The 27,115-nt window shown below is 52.7% G+C and overlaps 2 protein-coding genes across 16 annotated transcripts in view; one reads left to right on the top strand and one right to left on the bottom strand.

Moving 5' to 3' along the window:
• The first annotated feature begins 5,095 nt into the window (after positions 1-5,095).
• ZNF687 (zinc finger protein 687) lies at positions 5,096-14,498 on the top strand. Of its 3 annotated transcripts, none has more exons than XM_033859578.2 (9): positions 5,096-5,251; positions 8,649-10,768; positions 10,918-11,096; positions 11,515-11,691; positions 11,786-11,948; positions 12,095-12,427; positions 12,552-12,664; positions 12,859-13,000; positions 13,144-14,498. In XM_033859578.2, the coding sequence occupies exons 2-9, from the start codon at positions 8,666-8,668 to the stop codon at positions 13,639-13,641; spliced, it is 3,708 nt and encodes a 1,235-aa protein (XP_033715469.1). In that variant the 5' UTR covers positions 5,096-5,251; positions 8,649-8,665; the 3' UTR covers positions 13,642-14,498. The 3 variants fall into 3 exon arrangements, with proteins under 3 accessions (XP_033715469.1, XP_033715477.1, XP_033715478.1); XM_033859586.2 differs by having other exon boundaries at positions 5,127-5,266; XM_033859587.2 differs by lacking the exon at positions 5,096-5,251 and adding an exon at positions 5,829-6,762.
• Positions 14,499-14,500: 2 nt separating this feature from the next.
• The window catches only part of PI4KB (phosphatidylinositol 4-kinase beta), a 29,118-nt gene continuing 16,503 nt past the window's right edge, over positions 14,501-27,115 (bottom strand). For 11 of the 13 annotated variants that reach the window (XM_033859682.2, XM_033859618.2, XM_033859633.2 and 8 more), the window contains 8 exons: positions 25,934-26,161; positions 24,168-24,277; positions 23,475-23,579; positions 22,940-23,063; positions 21,729-21,994; positions 16,817-16,949; positions 16,452-16,572; positions 14,501-15,396 (listed from right to left, as the gene is read on the bottom strand). In XM_033859682.2, coding sequence (XP_033715573.1) covers positions 15,215-15,396; positions 16,452-16,572; positions 16,817-16,949; positions 21,729-21,994; positions 22,940-23,063; positions 23,475-23,579; positions 24,168-24,277; positions 25,934-26,161 — 1,269 coding nt within the window. In that variant the 3' untranslated portion in view covers positions 14,501-15,214. Of the gene's footprint in view, positions 15,397-16,451; positions 16,592-16,816; positions 16,950-21,728; positions 21,995-22,939; positions 23,064-23,474; positions 23,580-24,167; positions 24,278-25,933; positions 26,162-27,115 lie in introns of all 13 variants that reach the window. The other 2 variants (XM_033859664.2, XM_033859667.2) reach the window with 2 other exon arrangements.

Raw genomic sequence — 27,115 nt, 5'->3', positions numbered from 1 at the left:
TAGCAATGTTGAGCATCTTTTCAAGTGCCTGTTGGCCATCTGTATGTTTTCTTTGGAGAAATGTCTATTTAGGTCTTCTGTCCATTTTTTGGATTGGATTGTTTGTTTTTTTGTTATTGAGTTGTATGAGCTATTTGTATATTTTGGAAATTAAACCCTTGTCAGTTGCATCATTTGCGAATATTTTCTCCCAGTCTGTAGGTTGTCTTTTCATTTTGTTTATGGTTTCCTTTGCTGTGCAAAAGCTTATACGTTTGATTAGGTCCCATTTGTTTATTTTTGCTTTTATTTCTATTGCCTTAGGAGACTGACCTAAGAAAACACTGGTAAGATTTATGACAGAGAATGTTTTGCCTCTGTTCTCTTCTAGGATTTTTATGGTGTCATGTGTTATATTTAAGTCTTTAAGCCATTTTGAGTTTATTTTTGTGTATGGTGTGAGGGTGTGTTCTAACTTCACTGATATACATGCAGCTGTCCAGCTTTCCCAACACCACTTGCTGAAGAGAAGGTGGTGTTGCATATTGTATACTCTTGCCTCCTTTGTGGAAGATTAATTGACCGTAGGTATGTGGGTTTATTGCTGGGCTCTCTATTCTGTTCCTTTGATATATGTGTCTGTTTTTGTGCTAATACCATGCTGTTTTGATTACTGTAATTTTGTAGTATTGTCTGAAATCCGGGAGGGTTATGCCTCCAGCTCATTTTTTTTTCCTCAGGATTGCTTTGGCAATTCTGGATCTTTTATGGTTCCATATACATTTTAGGATTGTTTGTTCTAGTTCTGTGAAAAATGTCATGCTTAATTTGATAGGGATTGCATTAAGTCTGTAGATTGCTTTGGGTAGTATGGCCATTTTAACAATATTAATTATTCCAATCAAGAGCATGGGATATCTTTCCATTTCTCTGAATCATCTTCAGTTTCCTTTATTAATGTTTTATGGTTCTCAGCATATAAGTCTTTCACCTCCTTGGTCACGTTTATTCTTAAGTATTTTATTTTTATTTTTATTTTTTTTTGCGGTACGCGGCCTTTCACTGTTGTGGCCTCTCCCGTTGCGGAGCACAGGCTCCGGATGTGCAGGCTTAGCGGCCATGGCTCACAGGCCCAGCCGCTCCACGGCATGTGGGATCCTCCCGGACCGGGGCACGAACCCGTGTCCCCTGCATCAGCAGGCGGACTCTCAACCACTTGCCACCAGGGAAGCCCTATTTTTTTTGATGTGATTTTAAAAGGGATTTTTTTTTTTTACTTTCCCTTTCTGATATTTCATTGTTAGTGTAAAGACCCAGATTTTAAATACTTTCTAAAACTGATGACACTCAAATGTATATCTCTCAAGTATATATATATATATATATATATATATATATATATGAATATATATATGTTGAGCTGTTGAACTTACCCCAGAACCTGCTTCTCCTGCAGTCTTCCCAGCTGAGGAAATGGTAACATCATTCTTCTACTTCCTCAGGCCCCAAATTTTTGAGTTTCTTTTTCTTGTACCCCACATCCTACCCTTTTAAAAGGTAAGTGAGGAGACTTCCCTGGTGGCGCAGTGGTTAAGAATCCGCCTGCCAATGCAGGGGACACAACATGGGTTCCATCCGTGGTCCAGGAAGATCCCACATGCCACGGAGCAACTAAGCCCTTGTGACACAACTACTGAGCCTGCGCTCTGGAGCCCGCGAGCTGCAACTACTGAGCCTGCGTGACACAACTGCTGAGCCCACATCCCTAGAGCCCGTGCTCTGCAACAGGAGAGGCCACTGCAATGAGAAGCCCACGCACTGCACCGCAATGAAGAGTAGCCCCCACTCGCCACAACTAGAGAGAGCCCATGCAAAGCAACGAAGACCCAACACAGCCAAAAATAAATAAATAAATTTATTTATTTATTTATTTAAAAAAAGGGTAAGTCAGGCCACCATGTTATTTGTCACCTTCCCATCTTACTTTGAGAGAAAGCCAAAGTCCTTCCATTAACCCCCAAAGCATCCCATGATCTGATCCACTCCTCCCACCCCCTTACCTCTTTGGAAAATGCTCCCACCTCAAAACCTTGTAGTTGTTCCCTCTTCCTGGTATGTTCTTGTTCCAGATACCTGCATGGCTCATTCACAACTTTTCAGCCTTTACTTAAATGCCACCTTCTCAGAAAGGCCTTCACTGTCTACCCTATCTAAAATTGCATCCCTCCTCACATGTCTTGTCCGCCTTCCCTGCTTTGCTTTTTCACATTTAAAAAAAATTAATAGGCTTTATTTCTTAGAGCAGTTTTAGGTTATAGAAAAGTTGAGCAGAAATTACAGAGAGTTTCCATATGCTTCCTTTCCCCTAGTTTCTCCTGTTATTAACATCTTGTATTAGTGGTACTTTTGTTACAATTAATGAATCAATATTGGTATATTATTAACTAAAGTCCATATCTTACGTTAGGGCTTTTGACAAATGTATAATGTCATGTAACAACTATTACAGTGTCATAAAGAATAGTTTTTTTTTTAAATTAATTTATTTTTGGCTGCCTTGGGTTTTTGCTGCTGCACGCTTTTTCTAGTTATGAGCAGGGGCTACTCTTCATTGCGGTGCGCGGGCTTCTCACTGCAGTGGTTACTCTTGTTGTGGACCACGGGCTCTAGGTGCGCGGGCCCAGTAGTTGTGGCACGTGGGCTTAGTTGCTCCGTGGCATGTGGTATTTTCCTGGACCAGGGATGGAACCCGTGTACCCTGCATTGGCAGGTGGATTCTTAACCACTGCACCACCAGGGAAGTCCCAAGAATAGTTTTACTACACTAAAAATCCCCTATACTCCACCCATTCATCCCTCGCTCCACCCAAAACCTTAGCAACTACTGGTCTTTTTATTGTTTCCATAGTTTTGCCTTTTCCAGAATGTCACATAGTTGGAATCATACAGTATATAGCCCTTTCAGATTAGCTTCTTTCACTTAGCAATGTGCATTTAAAGTTCTTCCATGTCTTTTCATGGCTTGATAGCCCTGCTTTATTTTTCTCCTGGGCAATTTCTTACATGGTTCTGTATATTTTTCACTTATCATATTTATGGTCTTGTCCACAGGAATGTATGTATCATAAGGACAGGGATTCTTGTCTGTTCTGTTCACTGCTGTATCCCCAGTGCCCACAACAGGGTCTTATAGACGGTGCTCAAGAAGTATTAGTTGAACTAAAATATTTCTTAAATACAATTAGTGTATCTAATTGAAGAACAAACCTATCCAGAACCCTCCTGGTAAGGGAATATGTGAAAAAGTGTTTAGCTGTCTGCACTCTTAAGAATTTCAACTTCACTGCCTTCGACCTTGGGCAAGTGACCTAACCGAACCTGTCTGTGCCAGTTTCCTGCTCAGTAAAATGGAGTTAATAATAGCACTTCCCTCACAGGGTTTTGGTAACGATTAAATGAGTTACTATACATAAATTCTCATAATAGGTCCCACACATAGTGCGTGTATATGAGTAGTAATTATGGCTCCATACAGGAAGACTCAGAGAAGGAGATGAGAATGGAATGCCGGTTGGCTACATCCAGTATGCGATTCTAGTTAGTTGTTTAGAGGTGGACGAGGCGCCCTGAGCTGGAGCAATTGCAGGCAACCTTGAGAAAGACGGCGCCGGAAAGGGGGGCACTAATCCCATTTGCCCATCGCTTTACAAAGCACTTTTACATTCTAAACGCTTGAAATCCTCACAATCATGTCTGGTGGGCATTATGATCCCAATTGTATCCATGAAAAAACTGGTTCGGGGAGGTTGAACGACTTGCCCGATGGAACCATGTGGTAAGTGGTGGCCCCAACATTCCCATCCAGAGGTTCTGATTCACACCTCAATACAGTCGCTATTACCCACGTAAACTCTCAGGGCACGCCAGAGTGTCCGGGGTCCAGGGTCCTGGACAGGGTAACAGATCCACCTTAATAACAACATCCAGGTTGTCACCGGCTGTGTGCAAGGCAGGATGTGCAGGCTCGCCGGCCGGCTAGGGTGTGCGAGAGCTGGCACGATGGATTTGCAGACGAACTCTGCAAGCGCTTGCGCATTAGAGTATCAAGGTAACTCAATTTCCTAGCATCCCCTCCCCTTCCCCCGCCTCCAGGGGGCGGGGCAACAAAGCGCGGGAAAACCGGCCTCGACTCCACCCCCTACCCCCGTGCTGGGGGCGGGGAAAGGAGAACTCTTAAATGGGTAATGGACACGGGGCGGGTTTCCCCCTCCCCCATCCCCGTGCTTAGGAAGCGTTCCACAATGCCGCTTTAAGATCCCTTTGGAAATAGCCCAGGCCACGCCAGCACGCTAACGTCACCTCTCCCCTACTTCCGGTCTGCAAGCCCGTCCCAGGCTTCAGGTGCCGGTGCCTTCCACACTCCAAATCCCGCCCCCGCTACAAGCCCTCCTGCAGAGGGAGGAGCAGTGGGTGACGCCATCCCCCAGGAGCTAACCCGTGCGAGGACCCCATCCATTCAGATTATATGACGATTTAGACAGTGGGAAAACCACGAGGAAATGGTCAACCAGATGACGTGGTGCTTTCGGTGACGTCCCATTCTGTGACTGCTGCACGGCATGACTGACATTAGGGTTTAGCTTGAGAAAACACCGCAAACGGATCAACACATCCGGGCTCCACTCGGGGCCAACGCGGTTCTCCTCAACCTGCCCAACAAATAGAAGCAGAGAGTTCTCTAAATTTGCATAAGTGAACTGCAGGCTTCAGGGATCGCGGCCAATAGGGAGTGAGGGGGCGGAGACACACCTGGGATAGTCACATCCTCCTGTAGGAAAACAGGGAATCAGACTGGCTTCTTTTTAAACGACAGTGGCGGAGGCCAATCATTTTTGAGATGCACAGATGGGGCAGTGGGCCCCGGCGCAACCAATGGGAAGAAGCTTCTCCAGAAGGACTAGGCTTCTTGCCCAATGAGGCTGGGAAGCCTGTGCCTAGCTGTTTCCGAGCGGCAGTACTTAAGGCCAACCCAGTACGGAGCTGGGCGGGGCGCAGTACTGAACGACGGGGGTATTGGCCAATGGCGAGTGCGAAAGCGGGCAGCCCAGACCTGGAACGCGAAGGGAGCTGAGGGAGGGGGAGGCTGAACGGGAGAGAAGCAGGAAGTAGCGGCGGTCGTGGGGAGGGCGGCGGCGGCGGCGGCGGCGGTGGCGGCAGCGACTGGAGCAGGGAAGAGACCGCCGGGTCTCGGCCCGCACTGGGAGCGGAACAAGTAAGCGTGCCTGGGGTAAATACCCGCCTTTGGCCCCGCCCCCTGGGGGGGCGGGTAAATACCCCCACCCCTCCCCCACTTGGTCAACTACCCCCTCTCCGCGCCGCCCCCCGGGATGGCTTCTACCGGGGCCCCGACGTCGCCCCCATTCCTTGGGGCACGTGGGCGAAACTCCTAGCCTGTTGAAAGCACAGCCCCTAGCAGGGTAAACGTGGAGGGGCGTCGGGGTCCCCAACTCCTGGCGCCCCCAGCCCGAGAGGCGTCCGAAGCGCGGCCCGGGGACTGGAAGCTGCGGGATGTCGCGACCTAAAATGGTGTCCGTGTCCGGGGGTGGGGGCGGGGGAACTGGGCCAGGCCGGAGCGGAGCCTGCACCCCGACTGGGCACGGGTCAGCGTCCGGGCCCGGACGGGACCCAGGCTCGTGCCCCAGGCCGCGGCGTGCCTTCCGATTCCTCCCCAGTCTCGAGAGAGCCTCGGGAGCCCTCGGGGGGAGGAGGCTGCGCAGGGAGGGAGGGGAGGAGGTCGGAGTTGGGACGGACCCCGGCTGGAGAGCTGCGAGTCTGGCAAAAACTGTCCCCTCCCCACTACTCTCTTTCCACACCTTCCCTGCTCCGGTGTAGTCTTGGGCCGGGAGGTGCTGCGCGGCAGCTCCCCGAGGGCCTGGCCTGGCCAAGGCCCGTCCTTCCCTTAGCACGCTGGTGAGAGCTAGAAAAGCGCGGCGCGCCTCAGTTTCCCCTATGGCTTCTCCCATGTACACCCCGCCCCCTTTCCGCAACCCTGGACATGCTCCCCGCGCCGGTCCTCGGCAGATGGCAGGGGCTTAATTCCGGCCGCTGCCCAGCTTGGCGGCAGCCTAATCGCCCCCGGCCGCCGGCCCCTCGCCCTCCTGTGCGCAGCAGGCCCCGGGCCAGGGAAAGGGACGGGGAGCCCCCACCCGACCCAGGCCAGTTCACCCTCTTCCTGTTCAGCCCCTTCCTTTGGCTTTTGGGGAAGAACAGAGGGAAGGAGGGGGGCTGGAGCCCAAGAGACAGGGCGCAGCAGCCGCAGAAAGGCCTGAGCCGTGGGGCGGGGAAGCCTCTTCGGCCTTGAGCTGCGCTTCTTGATCTACTGTCTGCTCCTGGCTCTCCGATGACCTCTAAGTCACTTGGACGCCAAAGGGGGAGTTGCTTGGGGGAGGCAAGTTTGCAGATGTTTTCTCATAGTCCCCACTGATCTGTGCTCCACCAGCCCACTTTTCTGAGGGCCTGAGCGGAAGGTAGCTCTGGTCTCTCGCGGTCGGGAGGGAGCCGGCCAGGGGAGGGCCCTAGCGATCCAGCTGGGCAGAGGCAAGGGGTGGAGGGCTTTGTTTAAACCCAGATCCTGTAAATTAAGTAGAGGGGGATGAGAGGAGCACTCCCCTTTCGTTCTTCCTCTAGTTGGTACCCTCTCCCTCCACCCCCATCTTGGTCCCAGCAATGCCAGCTGCCACCTGCTGGGACTATCTCCAGTTACAGTCTAAAGGCTGGAAAGAGGTGAGAGAATTGGCCCTGGGAAATGGCTTGCCTTGAGGGCAGGGAATGTGGAGGGAAAGAGACTTTTTCAGTTGCTTCTTCCTAGGTATAGAAACACTTGTGGGGAGAAATGGGTAAGGAACACACCTGGGTCCCCCACAAACTCTAGGCTGGCCTTCTTGTTGGTTTAGTGCCACATAAGTCTTGTGGGACCTTTTTTTTTTTTTGTACTGGGACAAATGGGGGTTGGGTGAGACTTCCTGGGCCACTGTTGCCAAGGGAAAATGAAAAGGGTGAGGAGTGTGAGTTGGGGATAAACTGGGGTGAGGAGCTCAGAGCAGAAATGACAGGGGTGAGGGGCCTGGCTTTTCCCGGTTGAGGCAGCTGTGCTGGATAAGCTCATGCCTTGGAGTTTCAGCCCTGAGAGAGCAAGATGGGGAAGGAGGGAGGGAGGGAAGGAGGAGGGGTTGGCTAGGAGGGGGCCAGGCACTCTTGGGAAGGTAGGTGAGCGAGCAGCAGGTGTTTGTGACAGGAGAGGCCTAGGCTGGGGCCCTTGTGACCAGACTGCTGTTACGGTTTTCCCGTTTCTTCTCTTTGTCTCTTTCTGTTCCTGTGTCTTATTCTTTCCATCTTGGTCTCTTGGGTAACTTCCCTGAGCCCACTTCGCCCTGTTAACCAAGCTAGATCTCCAGGTGCCAGTAATGACCCCAAGTGGCCCAGACTTGAGCTTACATGACCCCTGACTCTTGTCTCTGACCCCAGCCCTAGATTTCCAGTGCTTATTCCCTCCCAGCTTCTCTTCGGCCTGGCATATCCTTGTTGTCCTAGCTGTAATAATAAATCGTACTCTGGGTTCTGGCTCTCATGTTTGTGATTCATGTCATGCTCAGAACAACCCTATGATATATAGATTACTTGTCCGCTCTTTCAGACAGCAAAAGTAAGGCAGTAGAGTAACTTGCTTGTACAGCAGGCCATTGATAAGGCTGGAACTAGAATCAGTTCTTACATCTTGTCTTAAGTCACATGCCCCTTTGTACACATGGCCTTTCAGATCTCTGTGGACCCCCAGAAGATCCATGAAGAATATGAATGGATCCCATGCTGCCATGAATGAGCCCTTAAACTTAGAGCATCACGTACATCCTCCTCCTTAATAGTAGCATTGACTAATTGATCCTGTGCTGGGCACAGGAGGGGTTGAAGTGGTTTCAACTAAGATGCTCACTGAACTCCCTCAGTCTCTACTCCCTTGTCTCTTATCTGTATTTTTTTTTAAGATTTATTTATTTTATTTATTTTTGGCTGCGTCAGGTCTTAGTTGCGGCATGTGGGATCTTCGTTGAGGCATGTATCTTTTGTTGCAGTGTGTGGGCTTCTCTCTAGTTGTGGCACGCAGGCTCCAGGGTGCGTGGGCTCTGTAGTTGTGGTGCGCGGGTTCCAGAAAACGTGGGCTCTGCAGTTTGCGGCCTGCAGGCTCTCTAGTTGAGGCGTACAAGCTCAGTATTTGTGGCGCGCGGGCTTAGTTGCCCCCACGGCATGTGGGATCTTAGTTCCCTGACCAGGGATCAAACCCGCGTCCCCTGCGTTGGAAGGTGGATTCTTTACCACTGGACCACCAGGGAAGTCCCTTTTGTCTGTATTTCTGAGAAGTCTCTTTTCCTTTGCTTTCTCTGGATTTTGGTGTCCTCCCTGGAAAGTGCATACTACATTCCTTTCAATTTTAGGGTTTGGTAAAACAGGTGCCTCCACCAGCTCTCTAGGATTTGCACTATGGTGGAGGTGTACCCAAGTCAGAGTGTGTGTGGGTTCTGAGAGCGGATGAATTTGGAGGTCTTGAGGGAGGAGGTCCAGCGTTCCTGCTTCCAGAGGTCTCAGTTTGTCTCTCTTTTTCCTGTTTTCCTCAGGTCTGGGACCTGTTGCCATGGGGGACATGAAGACCCCTGATTTTGATGACCTCCTTGCTGCCTTTGACATCCCCGACATTGATGCAAATGAAGCCATACACTCTGGGCCAGAAGAAAATGAGGGGCCAGGAGGCCCAGGGAAGCCAGAACCCATTATAGGAGGTGAATCTGGAGAAGCAACAGCAGCAGCTGCCGGGGATGGCCCTGGCTTGCCCGCCCAGGCCTCTGACCATGGCATGCCACCGCCAGACGTCTCAGCAGTCAGCGTCATTGTCAAGAACACTGTGTGTCCTGAGCAGTCGGAGTCCCTGGCTGGGAGTTCAGGAGGGGAAGGGGCCCGGGCTGGGGGAGTGACTAAGGAGGGGTCTGTGGGACCTCGTCTGATGCAAAATGGTTTTGGGGGCCCTGAGCCATCCCTTCCAGGAACCCCACACTCTCCAGCTCCTCCCAGTGGGGGTACCTGGAAAGAAAAATCCATGGAAGGCAAAGCTCCCCTGGACCTCTTTGCTCATTTTGGGCCTGAGCCAGGGGAGCACCCTGATCCCCTTCCTCCCTCTGCACCCTCCCCACCTCGGGAAGGGGCCATGACCCCACCTCCTTTCTCCTCTCCCTTTGAGCTGGCCCGGGAGAATGGCCCAGCCCTGCTGCCCCCTGGTTCTCCCCCACTGCTGGGGGCCTTGAAGCAGGAAAGCTGCAGCCCTCTTCATCCCCAGAGCCTCCCAGGCTCAGGCTCTAGCCCTGAGGCCACAGTCGTCCCTGCCAGTGTCTCCCCTTCCCGGGTTGCAGGGGTGTCCTTCTTCAAGAAGTCTCCAGGGCACCAGAGCCCTCTTGCCTCCCCTAAAGTGCCCAGCTCTCAGCCCCTAAAGGAAGAAGAGGATGAGGGACCAGTGGACAAGTCTCCCCCGGGAAGTCCCCAGAGTCCCTCTAGTGGAGCCGAGGCTGCAGATGAGGACAGCAATGACTCCCCTGCCTCCTCCAGCTCCTCTAGGCCCCTCAAGGTACGGATTAAGACCATTAAAACATCCTGTGGGAATATCACAAGGACTGTAACCCGGGTCCCCTCAGACCCTGATCCCCCTGCCCCCTTGCCTGAAGGGGGCTTCCTGGCAGAGGCTAGCCTCCTCAAGCTGTCCCCCGCAACCCCGACCCCTGAGGGTCCAAAGGTGGTGAGTGTCCAGCTGGGTGATGGCACAAGGCTAAAGGGCACCGTGCTGCCCGTGGCCACCATCCAGAACGCAAGCACTGCCATGCTGATGGCAGCCAGTGTGGCCCGCAAAGCCGTGGTTCTGCCTGGAGGCACTGCCCCCAGCCCTAAGACGATGGCTAAGAATGTGCTGGGTCTGGTGCCCCAAGCGTTGCCCAAGGCTGAGGGGAGGGCAGGGCTGGGGGCCGGGGGGCAGAAGGTGAACGGTGCCTCGGTGGTGATGGTGCAGCCCTCTAAGCCGGCCACCGGGCCGGGGGCAGGGGGTGGCACGGTGATCTCACGGACCCAGTCCAGCCTGGTGGAGGCCTTCAACAAGATCCTCAACAGCAAGAACCTGCTGCCTGCCTACCGGCCAAACCTGAGTCCACCGGCTGAGGCCGGGCTGGCCCTGCCGCCCACGGGCTACCGCTGCCTCGAGTGTGGGGACGCCTTCTCGTTGGAGAAGAGCCTGGCGCGACACTATGACCGCCGGAGCATGCGCATTGAGGTCACCTGCAACCACTGTGCCCGCCGCCTAGTCTTCTTCAACAAGTGCAGCCTGCTGCTGCATGCCCGTGAGCACAAGGACAAGGGGCTTGTCATGCAGTGCTCACACCTGGTCATGAGGCCGGTAGCCCTGGACCAGATGGTGGGGCAGCCGGACATCACGCCCCTGCTGGCTGTCCCACCTGCCCTCGGACCTCCAGCCTTGCCTGCCTTGGGCAAGGGTGACGGGGCCGTCACCTCCTCCGCCGTAACTGCAGTTGCCGCTGAGGCCCCTGTGCTGCCACTCTCAGCCGAGCCACCTGCCGCCCCTGCCACCTCTGCTTACACCTGCTTCCGCTGCCTGGAGTGCAAGGAGCAGTGCCGGGACAAGGCCGGCATGGCTGCCCACTTCCAGCAGCTTGGGCCACCCGCCCCTGGCGCCACCAGCAACGTGAGTTACTTTTCCCAGCCCCTCCCTGGGACGGGGACAGCCAGATGCCATGGGGACAGGATCTAGGAAGGTGTGGGGGCTTGGTTAGCAGAAGGAATGGGGGACAGGCCACTCCTCACAGACTCACCTGGTTTCAACTCCCTCGACAGGTGTGCCCAACTTGCCCCATGATGCTCCCCAATCGCTGCAGCTTCAGCGCCCACCAGCGCATGCATAAGAACCGACCTCCCCACGTCTGCCCTGAGTGTGGAGGCAACTTTCTCCAAGCCAATTTTCAGACCCACCTCCGGGAGGCCTGTCTGCATTTCTCTCGCCGCGTAGGATACAGGTGCCTCCCATCTCTCCTCCCCATAGTCCCTCAACACTTTTCCTCCTGTACTTGGTGGTCTCGTGGCTCCTGGGACCAGCCTTTCAGATGGCCTCACAGAGGTGAGCCCCATCTCTCCTGTTGAATCACTCAGCCCCAGCGTGTTAGCAAACGCAGCCAGGGCGCTCTCTGCCTTCCCTTCGTTCCCCACGGAGAGGGAGCAGGCGGGGTCCCCTCCAGAGCATCAGCTCTGCCTCTCTGCCCCGCAGGCCTCCCTTGGGGAACTGGGTGCTGCAGCTCCCTCTGTCCTCCAGTTGCCTGGGTTCCACCGCTGATTAACTCCTTAGAGTCCACCCAGCCCCTGTGAATGAGTGTGGGGTTGGAGGTGGCCGTGGAGATGCCCGCAGCTCACCACGGTGCCTCCTACTTACTCCCCAAGGTGCCCCAGCTGTGCAGTGGTGTTTGGGGGTGTGAACTCCATCAAGTCCCACATCCAGACGTCACACTGCGAGGTTTTCCACAAGTGCCCCATCTGCCCCATGGCCTTCAAGTCTGCACCCAGCGCCCACGCCCACCTCTACACCCAGCATCCTAGCTTCCACACGCAGCAGGCCAAGTGAGACCTGGGGAGGGAGCGTGAGGAGGGGCGGGTGGACGGGGTTGGGCCTCGATGGGGCAGGACGTCTGCACTGTCTTCTCCACCCGCCCAGGATGATCTACAAGTGCGCCATGTGTGACACAGTCTTCACTCACAAACCCCTCCTCTCCTCGCACTTCGACCAGCACTTGCTGCCCCAGCGTGTCAGCGTCTTTAAGTGCCCATCTTGTCCTCTGCTTTTTGCCCAAAAAAGGACCATGCTGGAACATCTCAAGGTACAGGGGTCGAGGGATGGAGGCGGGGTTGCCCAGCTGTGTTGACCGGGGACCCCTCCGGAAGTGGGAGCAGGGGAGGAGCCAGGACTCTGGCAAAGCCAGGTCCTCCCCCACACCAGCCATCCCCCCTTGTCTCCTTCTCACAGAACACACATCAGTCTGGGCGCTCGGGGGAGGAGACTCCTGGGAAAGGGGCCGGGGGTGCCCTTCTGACCCCCAAGACTGAGCCTGAGGAGCTGGCTGTGTCTCGGGGAGGAGCAGCTGCCCCTACTGAGGAGTCTTCTTCATCCTCAGAAGAGGAAGAACTGCCCAGCTCCCCTGAGCCTCCTCGCCCAACCAAACGGCCCCGGCGAGAACTGGGGAGCAAAGGCGTCAAGGGCGGGGGTGGGGGCCCTGGAGGCTGGACCTGTGGCCTTTGTCACTCCTGGTTCCCTGAGCGTGACGAGTATGTGGGTCACATGAAGAAGGAGCATGGCAAGGTGAGTGGGGTGCCCCTGGGGAGCAAGATGGGCTGGAGGGGCAGCATTGGGATTGACCTGTGTGGCAGTGGAGATCGGGTGCTGCATGGAGCCTGGCTGAGACCCCCAACCCCTGCTCTCCTAGTCAGTGAAGAAGTTTCCCTGCCGCCTGTGTGAGCGCTCCTTCTGCTCCGCCCCCAGCCTGAGGCGCCACGTCAGGGTCAATCACGAGGGTATCAAGCGAGTTTACCCATGCAGGTAACCCTTACCCCCTGGCCCCCTTCCTCTTTTCTGTCCGGCAGGGTGCCCCCAACCCTGGTTCCCCAAAGTACCTTCCCACCTGCCTCTTAGGTCTGAGTGGACTGACGGTTGAGGCCTCCCTCTGCTCAAGCCACGAGCCTTGGTCTTTGGGCTGTGGCGCTGGAGCCCACCCCGCCCGCTCTCCCCTTTAGGTATTGCACAGAGGGAAAACGCACCTTCAGCAGCCGCCTGATCCTGGAGAAACACGTCCAGGTCCGGCACGGCTTGCCGCTCGGGGCCCAGTCCCCTGGCCGGGGGAACGCCCTGGCTCGGGGCCCTGGTGCCAGAGCCCAGGTAGGCAGAGGCCCACCCTGCTGCATGAGGGCTGTGGGAGCAGGAGCCTGCGGGGTTATAGCCGAGGCCTCAGGAAGCTGGGCAGGGGTGCCAGGGACGGTGGGGGGTGACGGGAGGCCCGGTTTCTTCACTCTCTTCTCCAGGGGCCGGGACGGAAACGCCGCCAGTCCTCTGACTCTTGCAGTGAGGAGCCTGACAGCACGACACCTCCAGCCAAGTCCCCCAGGGGCGGCCCCGGGGCGGGAGGCCACGGCCCCCTGCGCTACCGGAGCAGCAGCTCAGCGGAGCAGAGCCTCATGGCGGGGTTGAGGGTGGATGGCGGTGCCCAGCAGTGCCTCGACTGCGGCTTGTGTTTCGCCTCCCCTGGCTCCCTGAGCCGGCACCGTTTCATCAGCCACAAGAAGAAACGGGGTGTGGGGAGTGCCAGTGCCCTGGGCCTGGGGGATGGGGAGGAAGAAACTGCCCCTCCTTCCAGGTCTGACCCAGAGGGGGGAGATTCACCCTTGCCAGCTTCTGGAGGCCCACTGACATGTAAGGTCTGTGGCAAGAGCTGCGACAGCCCTCTCAACCTCAAGACCCATTTCCGCACACACGGCATGGCGTTCATCAGGGCTCGGCAAGGGGGCAGTGGGGACAACTAGGGCCCAGGCCTGGACTCACTAGCCCCTCCCTCTTCCTTGGGAGCCTGGGTCACTGCTGCTGCCTGGTCCCTGGGCTGGGGAGTTCCATTAGAATTCATGTTTTGTTCAACTCCTGTCCCGCTAACCCCCAAGGACAAGCTTTTGAGAATGGTAGTTGAGGTTCCTGCCTTGGGTTTGGCCCTTGGGTCCTAGTAGAGTGGGTCCTCCATTCCTTCTTTCTGAGCCCAACACTAATTATTTTCTTGCTGCAGCCCCCCCCCCCATGTGGGACGGGGGGGTGGGAGGACGGGAAGGCCCAGTGCTGGGGTGGTCAGGGGCACTCTCCTCAACCCCTGTGGGCACAGATGGCAGCCCTGGCCTTGCCCTAGTGCCCCCCCTGAGACTCCCTGGCACTCAAGCCCTCCACCCCTGCAGTGCCTTTCACTTATCTTTTTTTTTTTTCCCCCAGAAATCCGGGGCGGGGTGGGGGGAGGTTGGTGGAGACGAGTCCTGTCTGGGGGGGGTCCCAGGGAGAGGAGGGGACAGGCTCTCAGGAATCCTTTATTCTTGTAGTAATAATAATACTAACAGTGGGGGAAAGGGGAAGGAGAAAACCAGACCATTAAAACTGCTCGTGGTTTAATCCCCATTCAAGCTCCTCTTTTTATGTGACTTACTTAGACAATGTGGACGTGTCTGGGAGGGGGTGAGTGACAAAGCTGGGAAGGCCCTTCTTCAGGGAAGTGGTGGTATTGACTGAGACAGGCAGGGAAAAAGCAATCTTCCTCCACTTCGTTCTGTGTGGTGCCTTTTGTATCCTGGACAGAGGCATCTGTTCACTCCCTACCCCTGAAAAAAAATACAACTCAGAAATGACACAGATGGCTAACTAAGGACTTTATTTCAAACAAAAATTAAAAATAAAAAATTGAGAGCTATTTCCCTGGGTGTGGGGAAAGGATAAGGGCAAGGAATTCCCCACAGCTAGGCCAATACCCTCAGACTGGAGGGGCTGTGATTCTTCCCTTCCTCACTCCTGGGATGGGGAACCTCAGCAAGTGCAGGACCCTATGCCAAAGCCCACCTACCAAGGGGAACTCGGGCTAGGGGTCAGTCCCTGGGAGGTGACAGAGTTGGGCAGCAGCATGGCCAAAGGCCAACCACAGGATCAAGTCCTTAGTACCAAGAACCTACTCTTTTCTCCTTCCTGGGACCCAGGACACATTAAGAGGATGGCCTGCGGAAAGAACCTCTCGAACCCTAGTGAGGAGAAGGAAGGCCCCAGTGTCCCTCACATTTATCACTTCTGTTCTCTGGAGAGCAGTGAGCCCTGGAGTCTGTCAGGTGGTAATACTGACACAGCTGGTGGGGGGTGGCAGGGAAGCCCCAGCAAGTCTGGACCCCACGGCTGGTTCTCCCAACCCCCCGGCAAGCTCTACAGTTACCACATGATCCTCTGTATTTCTTGCCTTCCATTTCCCTTGGTGAATGGCTGGGTGGGTGGGGCTTCCTGGTTTAGGGTTTCTCTGACAAGGGCCTTCCCAGGGAGGGTCCCCTGAATCCCCCACTGCTCCGGGGCCTGAGAAGGAGGATGTCACATGATGCCGTTGGTGAGGTACTGGAAGCCATCGTAGAGTTTGGTGGTGATAGACCGCATGCTGCCGTCCACCATCTGCTCCACCAGCAGCTGGAGCTGCTCCTCAGTCATGCTCATGTGGAACCTCTCCTTGAGGTTGCGGATGGTACTGGAGCCATGGAAGCAAGGAAGCTGAGAACCTGGGGGCAGCAGCAAGGGAAGAGGGTCACGGATGGAAACAAGGGAGCGGCAGTGCTAACAGCCACCACAGCCAGTGCAGAGCCGGGCTATCTAAGGTGCCCCTTCCCTCCCACCTCAGAGAGATCCCTGACAGTGTGGATGCAGTTCTGCTTGGGCAGAGAAGGGAGAATTGGCAGGAGGCCCTTCTTTATCCCACAATCCTAAGCCCCTCTAGGTGAGGGCACGAGGGTAGATGGTCAACACATCTCCCCCAGTAAGGGCGGAGGGAGCAGACTTAGGACCCAGAGGGCAGGCTGGGAAGCGTCTAGGGAATGGGCCCTGAACTGGGCACTTATCTGCTTGCAGGCCTCTGCCTATGCTACGTCTGACACTCACAGATGACCTGGGCCACCGTCATCACGGGGCCAGACGGGGATGCTCCTGAGCAACAGCGACAGCCTGTGGGGTGGGGGCAGGGATGGGGAGGAGGATACTGGCAGCTCAGACTGGGTGGACACCACAGCCTTGAGGGAATGGGGACGAGGGCCCAGGGATCCTGGACAAAAGACTAGATGGCAAGGCCGTGAGGAAACAGCAGTGAAAGTAGATAAAGATGAGAGAGGAACCCGTCTCGGCTCAGAGCAGAAGGGCTGAGTGTCGGGACAGGGAAGAGGTCTGAGGAGAGGGCAATCAGAGGTCAAAGGCCAATGACTGCAAACACCTGAGTTGGTGAAGAGCCGAGTGATGAAAGTTAAGCAAGGGGTGGGGAGATGAGAAGGGACCAGGAGGCTGGAGATGGGACTGTTCTTTCCCTGAATGCACCTAGGAGGTAGTTTCTGCTGCCTCGCCCTCCCACCCCCAGGACTAGGTCTGTCAGGAATCAGGAGGAATGTGCCGAAGGTGAAACAGGGCACCGGATCAGAGCCGGAAACGCTCTGGGAGGCCCCGCCCCCAGTCTTGAGGTGTAATCAACTTTCTGGAGGTTCCATGCCCCAGGGCCCCAATGTAAGTGGGACTCGCAGGGCACTATGGGTACCGCCCTATCGCCAAACGCCTGGCTTCTCCCTAGCCCCACCTTGCTGCATGATCTCCACGATCTGCACCACCTTATCCATGTGTTTCCGAGCAGCAATCAGCCCCTGCAGCATCAGCATCTTGTAGTAGTTGAACATGTCGCCATCCAGGCCGCCCATCACCTGGGAGGAGAGGAGAGAGCTGTGTGCGCAAAGGGGCTCAGTGTCAGAACTTCCTCCCTTGGGCAAACGTGCCAAACTCCGTTACTTCCCCAACTCTTATCAAGCAGGAAGCCTCCCAGGACATCCAACCTCACCCTGACTTATTGCCATTTCTGTTCTGTTTGTCCCCATTTGTGGGGAGCCCATCAGCTCCCCATCCCACGACAGAAAGAACACAGTGAGACACCTCTCCTTCCTGACTCACGTCTACAAACTCTGTGGTCAGCTTAAAGGCTGATGTCTCAAAGCCCAGGTTTCGGGGTGAGCTGGACAGGATGAAGCCAAAGTCGATGTGGATGATGTGGCCTTCTGCGTCCAACAGGATATTCCCATTGTGTCTGAGGAGGGGGCAGAGGAGAGGAAGAGGCAGTAGTAAGTCCCACTGAGGTGGGAGCTTCAAGCTGCAACACACTGGCCACATGACACCAGGCAAGGGCCCTGCCATGTTTCCTGCTGCCTATAACTCTGGGTCCAACCCTCTAGAAGCCAAAGCTAGCAGTGAGAAGAAAGGAAAGCAGAAAAGTAAACTGCTAACAAAGGCTGTGGGGTCTCATTCGCTATCATTAACAGCTTAATCAAATAGGTTAAGATTATCCAAATTTCCCAGTAATTGTGATTCTAAGCACCCAAGCCAATCCCAATCTAGCAGAGAACTGGGAAGCTAGGAAAGAAGGCCTGTGCCCTCCAACCAGCCTTTACAGAGGCCAAGCACTTGGCTTAGGGGGAGGCCTCCAGTCACAACCTAGTTACCTGTGTTCTGTTTGTAATTCCTATCGGCCCATTGCAGATCAGAAGCCCCACCCCACCGGAAGGGAGCAGAGATCCCAGGCTGAGTGAAGTTTAAATGTGAAATAGTCTGGGGCTTCAGTTTTAACTATCTGGTAAAACCACTTATGTAAAAAAATTCTCAGGAGGCAATTCCTACAGGCTAGCTGCTGGAAGAACAGTTAAAGGCAGATAAATCCTAGGTCTCTGTGATTCCCACATGAATGGCCAGTCGAAAGAGGAACAATTAACATGCAAAGCATGTGAGGCCTGGCCCATAACGGACCTCCTCAGTGTCAACAGAGGCTTTGTTAGGCTAAGAGCTCACGGTCTGAAGCCACCTTCTCTGGGGTTGGTCTGACTGGCCAAAAGACGGGACAGAGGGAGAACCCAGTCCCACCTGAGTCCTTCCCCCTCTGGGAAAGCATGACAAATTTAGCAACACACACAATCTTGAAAGCCAGAAAGTTCTAGATGTCCTAGTCCAGATTCTTATTTTACAGGTGAGAGGTGAGAAAACAGAGGCCCTGAGAGGAAAACTGACTTACTTGTCCAAGGTCCCAGGCCAGTGAGAGGCAGTTTCTCTCTCTCCTTAAGTGGAGTTAGCTCCAGCCGCAAAGCTACGGGGGACTCATTCTGAAGCAGTTAAGGAGAACTGCAACTGCTTCCAGCTTGGGGCCCCCTTCACTGCTGCCACTTCTCTCCAGTGGATGAGTCCATTCATTACTTGACTACATCTACTCTTTTTTGAGTTATGAAAGGTTTACCAGCTGCCTGTCCCCCTCTCCCCCTTTTAAAGGGGACTCCCATCTTCCAAATGTATTAGTCTCCTAAGGAAAAGCCCAGAGGCCTGACTAGCACCTGCTTCTCTGCCTCCACTTACTCAACCCAAGGGTTCAGGCTCCAGGCTTTCTGGGCCCTGGGTTCCAAATGCTGACTCTTTAGGGACAGTCTAAAGCTTGCAACCAGATTCCTTATAAATAATGACGTTTCCCTCAGTCCTCAAATGCAAAGCCTCTGCTGGCTTTATCTGTAAGGCTGGCAGGGTGGAAGGAGCACAGGTTCTGAAAGTTCCCTGACCCTTATTTCCCCCCTGAGGAAACACCTGTCTGACAGCATTTTCATCTGGTTTCAACATAAGAATGTCAGGCCAAACAGGCCTGTGAAAAGATGCGCAACACTGCTAATTATTAGAGAAATGCAAATCAAAACCAAAATGAGGTAACACCTCATACCAGTCAGAATGGCCATCATCAAAAAGTCTACAAATAATAAATGCTGGAGAGGGTGTGGAGAAAAGGGAATGTAAACTGGTGGAGCCACTATGGAAAACAGTATGGAGGCTCCTTAAAAAACTAAAATTAGGACTTCCCTGGTGGCACAGTGGTTAAGAATCTGCCTGCCAAAGCAGGGGACACGGGTTCAATCCCTGGTCCAGGAAGATCCCACAGGCCGCAGAGCAACTAAGCCTGTGCGCCACAACTACTGACCCTGCACGCCACAACTACTGAGCCTGTGTGCCACAACTACTGAAGTCCGCACACCCTAGAGGCCGTGTTCCACAACAAAGAGAAGCCACCACAATGAGAAGCACGTGCACCGCAGCGAAGAGCAGCCCCCACTCACCACAACTAGAGAAAGCCCGTGTGCAGCAAAGAAGACCCAACACAGCCAAAAATAAGTAAATAATAAAATAAAATAAAACTATATAAAAAAAAACCCCTAAAATTAGAGTTATCATATGATCCAGCAATCCCCCTCCTGGGCTGTATCTGGAAAAGACAAAAACTCTAATTAGAAAAGATACATGCACTGGACTTCCCTGGTTGTGCAGTGGTTAAGAATCTGGCTGCCAATGCACGGGACACGGGTTCAAGCCCTAGTCCGGGAAGATCCCACATGCCGCGGAGCAACTAAGCCCGTGCGCCACAACTACTGAGCCTGAGCTCTAGAGGTGGTGAGCCACAACTACTTAAACTCACATGCCTAGACCCCATGCTCCACAACAAGAGAAGCCACCGCAGTGAGAAGCCCATGCACCGCAACAAAGAGTAGCCCTCGCTTGCAGCAACTAGAGAAAGCCCATGCTCAGCAACGAAGGCCCAACGCAGCCAAAAATAAATAAATAAATAAATAAATAAATAAAAAGAAAAGATACATGCACCTCAATGTTCACTGCAGCATTATTTACGATGTGGTGTGTATGTGTACACACACACACACACACACACACACACACACACACACACACACACACACACACTGGAATATTACTCAGCCACAAAAAAGAATGAAATAATGCCATCTGCCGCAACAGGGATGGACCTAGAGATCATCATACGAAATGAAGTCAGTCAGAAAGACAAATATTATGTGGTATCACTTCTATGTGGAATCTAAAAAACTAATACAAATGAACTTATTCACAAAACAGAAACAGACTCACAGACACAGAAAACAAATTTATGATTACCAAAGGGGAAGGGGGCAATAAATTAGGAGTATGGGATTAACAGATACACACTACCATACATAAAATAAACAGGGGCTTCCCTGGTGGTGCAGTGGTTAAGAATCCGCCTGCCGGGCTTCCTGGTGGTGCAGTGGTTGAGAGTCCGCCTGCCGATGCAGGGGACACAGGTTCGTGCCCTGGTCCGGGAAGATCCCACATGCCGTGGAGCGGCTGGGCCCGTGAGCCATGGCCACTGAGCCTGTGCGTCCGGAGCCTGTGCTCCGCAACGGAAGAGGCCACAACAGTGAGAGGCCCGCGTACCGCAAAAAAAAAAAAAAATCCACCTGCCAATGCAGGGGATACGTGTTCGAGCCCTGGTCCGGGAATATCCCACATGCCGCGGAAGCAACTAAGCCCGTGCGCCACAACTACTGAGCCTGTGCTCTAGAGCCTGCCTGTGCTCTAGAGCCTGCCTGCCACAACTACTGAGCCCCCGTGCCACAACTACTGAAGCCCATGCACCTAGAGCCCATGCTCTGCAACAAGAGAAGCCACTGCATTGAGAAGCCCACACACTGCAGTGAAGAGTAGCCCCTGCTCGCTGCAACTAAAAGAAAGCCCGCACGCAGCAATGAGGACCCAATGCAGCTAAATAATAAAATAAATTAATTAAAAAATAATAATAATAAAATAAACAACAAGGATTTACTGTATAGCACAGGGAAGTGTAGTCAATATCTTGTATAAACCTATAATGGAAAAGAATCTGAAAAAGAATGTGTGTGTGTGTGTGTGTGTGTGTGTGTGTGTGTGTGTGTGTATATACCTGAATCACTTTGCTATACACCTGAAACTAACATAATATTGCAAATCAACTATACTTCAATTAAAAAAAAAAGAATGTTAGGCCATCACAGGCACTTAATAGATGCTAGAATTCTGATAAGCGTTTCTGTTTAGCTGATCTTAAGGTGCTGCAGTGTCACTGGAAGCACAGGCCACTGAATTAGTGCTTTCCCAGGACAGCTGCCCTATGCCCTCGGAGAGGCACAACTCACAGAAGCATTCTAGGTATTGACCCTGAGTCACTGTCTGGAGACTGTCTTAAAAGGCAGAGCCTCAAGGGTGTAATTATCTTTATACGGTATGTTGTTCATCTACATGCGAAGTTGAGCTTCATAAAGGTCACATGATATCGAGAGAAACGACAGCTCTGGGCAAAACAACAGATATGTAAGAGTTTTGGAAATCATATGTTGGAACAAGGAGGAGCATTTAGGGCTGGGAGTTTCAACTCTGTGTCCACCATGTGTCTCACATCCATCTGCTCCTTTCTGCCATCAGTCACCACCACTGCCCTCAGGCCAGGCCTCACTACCTCTAGCTTCACTGCAAAGGCCCACTTACATCCAACCTCATCCACAGTGCCAAAGGGCACATTCACTCAACACAGACTGGATCATGGCATTCCCTCTGCCTGCAGAATAAAACTCCTCAGCCTCATAATGAAGGCCCCACTAATCTGGCCTCAACTTATCTGACGTCACTGCTACTACTGTGCCATGCAGTGTGGCCCAAGCTTTAATCACCTCGAGCGGTCTCCTCTGCCTGGGACATCCTTCCCCCACAGCTTTCTCTGTCCTCATTCTCATTCGTCCTTCAAAACCCTGCTTGCTCAAACCCTTGCTCCTCCCATAAATCCTTCACTTCTTTGGCCCTTACCCTGGTACTTGTCAGTCTGCCTCCTAGCCTTAATGGCACATGAACGTGTCTGTCTCTGCTTAAAATATGTTGTTTGTTTCATCTTTACATTTTGGCAATGGAAGGTCATGACGAATAAATGAAGGGACAGAGGGAACCCTGAAGAAAAGGTTAGGACAAGGGACAGGAATTCACCTACCTGTCCTTGACTTGCAGCAGGTAGCAGACCAAGCAGTAGCCAGCACAACTCTGCACAAAATTGCGCTGGGCACTGAGGAATGCCTCAGTAGTGTAACTGCCATGCTCCTGCAGGAAGTAATCGAGCAAGGAGAGCTGTGACTGTTTCTTCACCTGGTGGATAGACACAGCATTGACCACTGGTTCAATCATGCCACTGTCGGCCGAAATCACAAGAATCTTGTATGGCTTGATCCACAGGGGGACTCGCTCCTGTTCCCAAATGGACTGTGAGGAAACACAGAGGCATTGTGACTCTCTCTAAATGGGGGTAGGAGGCTAAAATCCCCTCTGTCCCCAACCTTGGACAGTTCCCATCTTTAGTGGCCTTGAATTCTAGGCCACCAAGTGAGTAAAACCCCCTGATCCCACTGAGAACCAGGAAGTTTTTTTGTGTGTGTGTGTGTGTTACGCGGGCCTCTCACTGTTGTGGCCTCTCCCGTTGTGGAGCACAGGCTCCGGACGCGCAGGCTCAGCGGCCATGGCTCATGGGCCCAGCCGCTCCGCGGCATGTGGGATCTTCTCAGACCGGGGCACGAACCCGTGTCCCCTGCATCGGCAGGCGGACTCTCAACTACTGCGCCACCAGGGAAGCCCAGAACCAGGAAGTTTTGAAAGGAAGTCCAGGGTGTGACAAGACACAGGGTGGCATGTAGGAAAAGGTATCTCACAGAGAGATATCCAAAAAAGGGAGGGAGAATAGGAAACCTCGCTGTCACCTCCCAAGCTGGGTCAGTGGGATCTATTAACCCAAGTTGAAAGAACAGGGATAAAGACCAAAAAGGATTTAGGGTCAGAGAAAGTTTCTCCAGAAAATGAAAATATTTATATAAAGAACTGATTAAACAGGTGAAGTTGCTTGTAGGCAACTAACCTGGGGGTCAGGGATTGACATCTCAGCCCACTGCAACCCACTTGCTGCAAATCAGTTGGGAGTTCCCATCAGTGATTAGAACAGGTGCCAGTCACAAAAGGGCCACAAGAGGTCGCTGTGGAGCTGCTCCGGGGCTGTACTTCCTGGTAGGAGCACCAGCTTAGTTTAACGTAAATCTAACTCAGACCTGGGCAGGAAGATGGTCTCCAGTGGAGCTCCCTGCAGAAGGACCTGCGTGATCACCTCAGGTGGGCTGCACGTGGGCTGAGTTTCCCTTCTTTCTCCCTCCCTTCTCTTACCTGCAGTTGCTTCAACACCTGGAAGGCCAGCAGCTCCTGCCGTAGGTCATCCCCACACTTGACAATGACTGACAGGAGCCGCCAATTGGGGAGATGGCCATAGGGGGAGCCCTCTCTAATGCGCCTGTGAAGAAAAGCAAAAAGGTGTCAAAGGGTGATGCCAGGTTGAGGACAGAGACACGGCTTCTATCAAAAATCCAAATCAGGGCTTCCCTGGTGGCGCAGTGGTTGAGAGTCCGCCTGCCGATGCAGGGCACATGGGTTCGTGCCCCGGCCTGGGAAGATCCCACATGCCGCGGAGCGGCTGGCTCTGTGAGCCATGCCCGCTGGGCCTGCACGTCCGGAGCCTGTGCTCCGCAACGGGAGAGGCCACAGCAGTGAGAGGCCCGCGTATCGCAAAAAAAAAAAAAAAAAAAAATCCAAATCAAACTCCTCACAAGGTAAGGACTCAGACTGCCGCCTGGGGGCCTGATGGATTTTGCCAGCGGGTGTTGGGCTGAGAGACAGTATGGATGGTGGACCCCACCCAACTCACCGCACTTTCTCCTGCCAGGGCTCTTTGAGAGCAACTGCAGAAGGGTCTTCTGGGTCTCGTTTGAAGGCTGTGGGGGTGTGAGCCAGCTGCTCCGAAAGGCGCCGTCTAGCAGGAAGAAACTATATCATTTGCTTGGAGGAGATACCCCAGATCCTCATGTCCCTGTCTATGCCAGCATTTCCTGCACTGTTTCCTTGATACTGGGCACACAGAGATAGAAACCTGGGCTGAGAGAGACTCATGGAAGGAAACACACCACTGATATCTTTTTGCTAACCTGGTGGTTTGTAATCATGTTCAATGCAGATTACCAGGCCCTGCCCATTCTCCTACCAACATTCTGCATTCAGAACAGGTGTAGCTCCCGCATCTGCATTTCCAACAAGATCTCCTCCCTCTCCCTGGATTCTGACACGTGTGTCCTCAGACCCACTCTGGGAAACGCTGTTGTAATTCCTTCCTCTGGTGCTTTCATTCCTTTGGAGTCCTTTTAAAATGTAACTTCTTTCTGTAGTAGCTCAGTAATTTCTCAACCCACACCTTCAATGCCTCAAGTTTGGTGGTCTCAGGACATGGACAGAGTAAGGAGAGAGAAGAGGGAAAGATACAGGCTGACAGAGAGGAAGGGGACAAAGAGGAAGGCAGTGCCTAAGAGAGGGATGAAAAATGACGGGCAACATGGTCTGGCCATACCGGATGTCGCCTGCTGCAATGAACACAGGCTCCTTGCTCTCCTGGCTGGTGATGCTGTCCACGGAGAACTGGGAGATGTTGTCACAGCTGTTGGTGTGCACTTCAGGGAGCTGGGGAGAGCAGGGGACTGCAGGTCAGAAGCGCTGAGCACAGGGGTTGCCTCTTTCACCTCCTCCTCAGATCACCCTGCGTGCTGCCATCTCCAAGACACGATCAGCCCTCCCTTCCAAACCCTGCTCCAAAAAGCCTCCCCTGGTTATGCACCATCCTGACCACTTGGACCCCAAACTGCCTAGGCCCCCCCCCACACAGATCCTCTAGCAGTGTTTTTCAATGTGTCAACTACCTCCATCAGAATTACCTGGAATGCTGCTAAAACGTAGATTCCCAAATCCCACCATCCATCTGAATTAGAATTACTGGGAATGGGATCTGGAAGTCTGAATTTCTAACAAGTTCTCCGGAAGACTTCTAACGCACTCAAGTTTGCAAACCACTGCCATGACCATCACAGAAAGCTGAACTTTCAGCCTTATATTGAGAGCTCCCCAAGGCCAGGGACGCATTCTCCCTTAGGGTCCAGAAAAGACCCTCTCCACGCTAGGTTCCTTTGAGCAATTTCTTCAACCTAAGTCATTCAGTCTTATCTCCCCATCTCTCTCTAACTATAAAATATTCTACCAGACCCCAAGGTCCATATCAAGTCCCTTCTTTACTCTTTCCTTTGTACAAGTGCATTTCTCCTTAACCCCATTGATCACTTACTGCACACTGCCTTGTTGTGTATCTTATACATAGATTTTTTTCTTAAATGTCTGCATCCAGCCTCCCCATTTGGACTGTAAGCTCAAGTGGAGAGTCTGCCTTTCCACAAAGTGAAATCCGGCTGTGCTACAGCTCTAATAAAATCCTGCTCTGGATCCCTACGACCCCAGAACGAAATCCAAGTTTCTTTCCACAGCTTACAGGATCCTTCTTACAATCCGGCCCATGACGGCCTCTCCAGTCTCATTCTTCACCACCTCCTCATCTCATGACCACACATCACAGCCACACAAAATTTCTTTCTATTCTTAAAATGGGCCAAGCTCTCTCATGTCTTCCAGTCTTTGCACTTGCTGTCTCCTCTGCCTGGAATACTCTGTACAACTAATTCCTACCTACCTTCAGGCCTCAGCTGAGATATTATTTCCTCCAAGAAATCTTTCGGGGCGTGTCCAATCCCAAGTCTGGAATAAGTGCTACCTCCACTCTCAGGTGCTCCCATGATACCCCATCCTCTCCAGCACAACCTGGATCACACCACACTACATCTCCTGCTGACTGGCCTTGTCCTCTCTCCTGTTAGGTCATAAGCCCCTTGCAGGCAGGGGCCAGGCCTTGTTTACTAGCACACAGCACTCAGGGCTGGCACAAAGGCCCTCCATAAACATTTCTTGAATGAATGAATGTATGAATGATTCTTCTCTGCGTTCCTAAGACAACTTTATATCGCAGGTGTTCAATGTATATTTTGATTAAAATTTTCACACTCCCCTGGGCTTAGAAGTTCCTTCTTACAGTAAGCCTAAATTCTTCTTGCAGGAAAATGAGCTCCACCTGAATCTGTTCCAGACCAGAGCTGTTCAGAGCTGTCCCCTCTCACACCTGTCACTACCTATGGCACTCATTTGGGTACTTGCTTCAGCCTGCCTCAGGGTGTGTTGTGTTGTCTCAAATACATTGAAAGTTCCAGAATAGGTGCTGTGCCCTTGGAGCTCCCTCACCTCCACCTGCAGCTCGCCTATGTCATCCACCGACCAGGCCTCATCATCGTTGTCATAGTTGGGCACAGTGCTGAAGCTGCCTGCCCGCTGCTCGTGGGTGATGCCGCATTCGGGCAGGTTCTCTACAGACCGGGTGCTACGAATTCGGTTCTCCGGGATCCGGGCGGGGACGTTGGTGGTGTCGAAGTTTTCACATTCGAGGACTTCCACATAGATCAGGTAGGGAGCCTGCGGGTAAGTGAGAACAGTATTTGCAGCTTACCTCCACCACTGTTCCCCCCAAACCTCAACTCTGCTAACACGGTTCTTCCTGCTGCCCACTACTGCTCCAACCTGAGTCCATCAGTCCCCTGACACCAGGAATGCCATATTTAGGGCAGGAACTTATCCTATGGGTGCTGCTACTTTGTGAGCTCCAATTCTTAGCGTCTTTCAGTTCTCTCCTTAATTAAAAACATACCTGAGGTGTTTCCCTCTTCAGCCATGGCCGAACTACTGTAAAATACTAGTTTTTTCCCCTGAAGTGCTTCTTAAATGTTGGTTTGCATGAGAACCACCTGGGGTGCACGTTGAAAACTGACTTACTTGGGGCCCAACCCAAATCTAGTAACTCAGTCTGGGGCTGGAGCCCAGGAATCTGCATTTTTAAAAAGGCATCCACCTTCCCCAGGTGGTTCTACTACAAGAGGTGTCCTCCAAACTGATCAGGACACAGTCTCGTAAAGCAGTGGTCCACACACTATTCTGCTTATGTACTTCCTAAAAGTATTTTGAAAAATCATGTATCCCTCAGTTTTAAGTTGACAGCTAAAGTTTTTCATGGGAAGTTAGTTGCCAAAGTATATACTTTCTGGTGTCATGCAAATATTGATACTTTAAAATAAAACTGTTAACATCACTGTCTTAAAAAAAAAAAGAATTTGGCTGAGAGAGTACACAGGTCTTTAAAATGTTTCAGCTGAGCTTCAAAATGTATAGATGAAGCACCCTGGCAAAACCATTCCAAACCATCAATTACCACCCATTCAGAGAGGCCTGAATGCCTCTGTGGGCTTGTCCTAAAAACAGACAAAAAGACTGGGAAAAAGTTGGGCACCGTTCCAAGCAGGATTCTAATCTTCAATACGTCTTCTGGGAAAAAAATCTGAACCATTAGTGCTCATTTCAACCAGCAGACTAATT

The sequence above is a fragment of the Tursiops truncatus genome, chromosome 1, assembly GCF_011762595.2.
Source record: "Tursiops truncatus isolate mTurTru1 chromosome 1, mTurTru1.mat.Y, whole genome shotgun sequence".
Classification (NCBI taxonomy): domain Eukaryota; kingdom Metazoa; phylum Chordata; class Mammalia; order Artiodactyla; family Delphinidae; genus Tursiops; species Tursiops truncatus.
This window is presented reverse-complemented; position numbering and strand designations above follow the sequence as displayed.

Bases quoted from the DNA above. Each gene is read 5' to 3' on its own strand.
- ZNF687 (XM_033859578.2), top strand. From the start codon at position 8,666: ATGGGGGACATGAAGACCCCTGATTTTGATGACCTCCTTGCTGCCTTT. The intron at 11,692-11,785 runs GTGAGACCTGGG...CCACCCGCCCAG, and splicing joins TTCCACACGCAGCAGGCCAA to GATGATCTACAAGTGCGCCA. The intron at 12,665-12,858 runs GTAACCCTTACC...TCTCCCCTTTAG, and splicing joins AAGCGAGTTTACCCATGCAG to GTATTGCACAGAGGGAAAAC.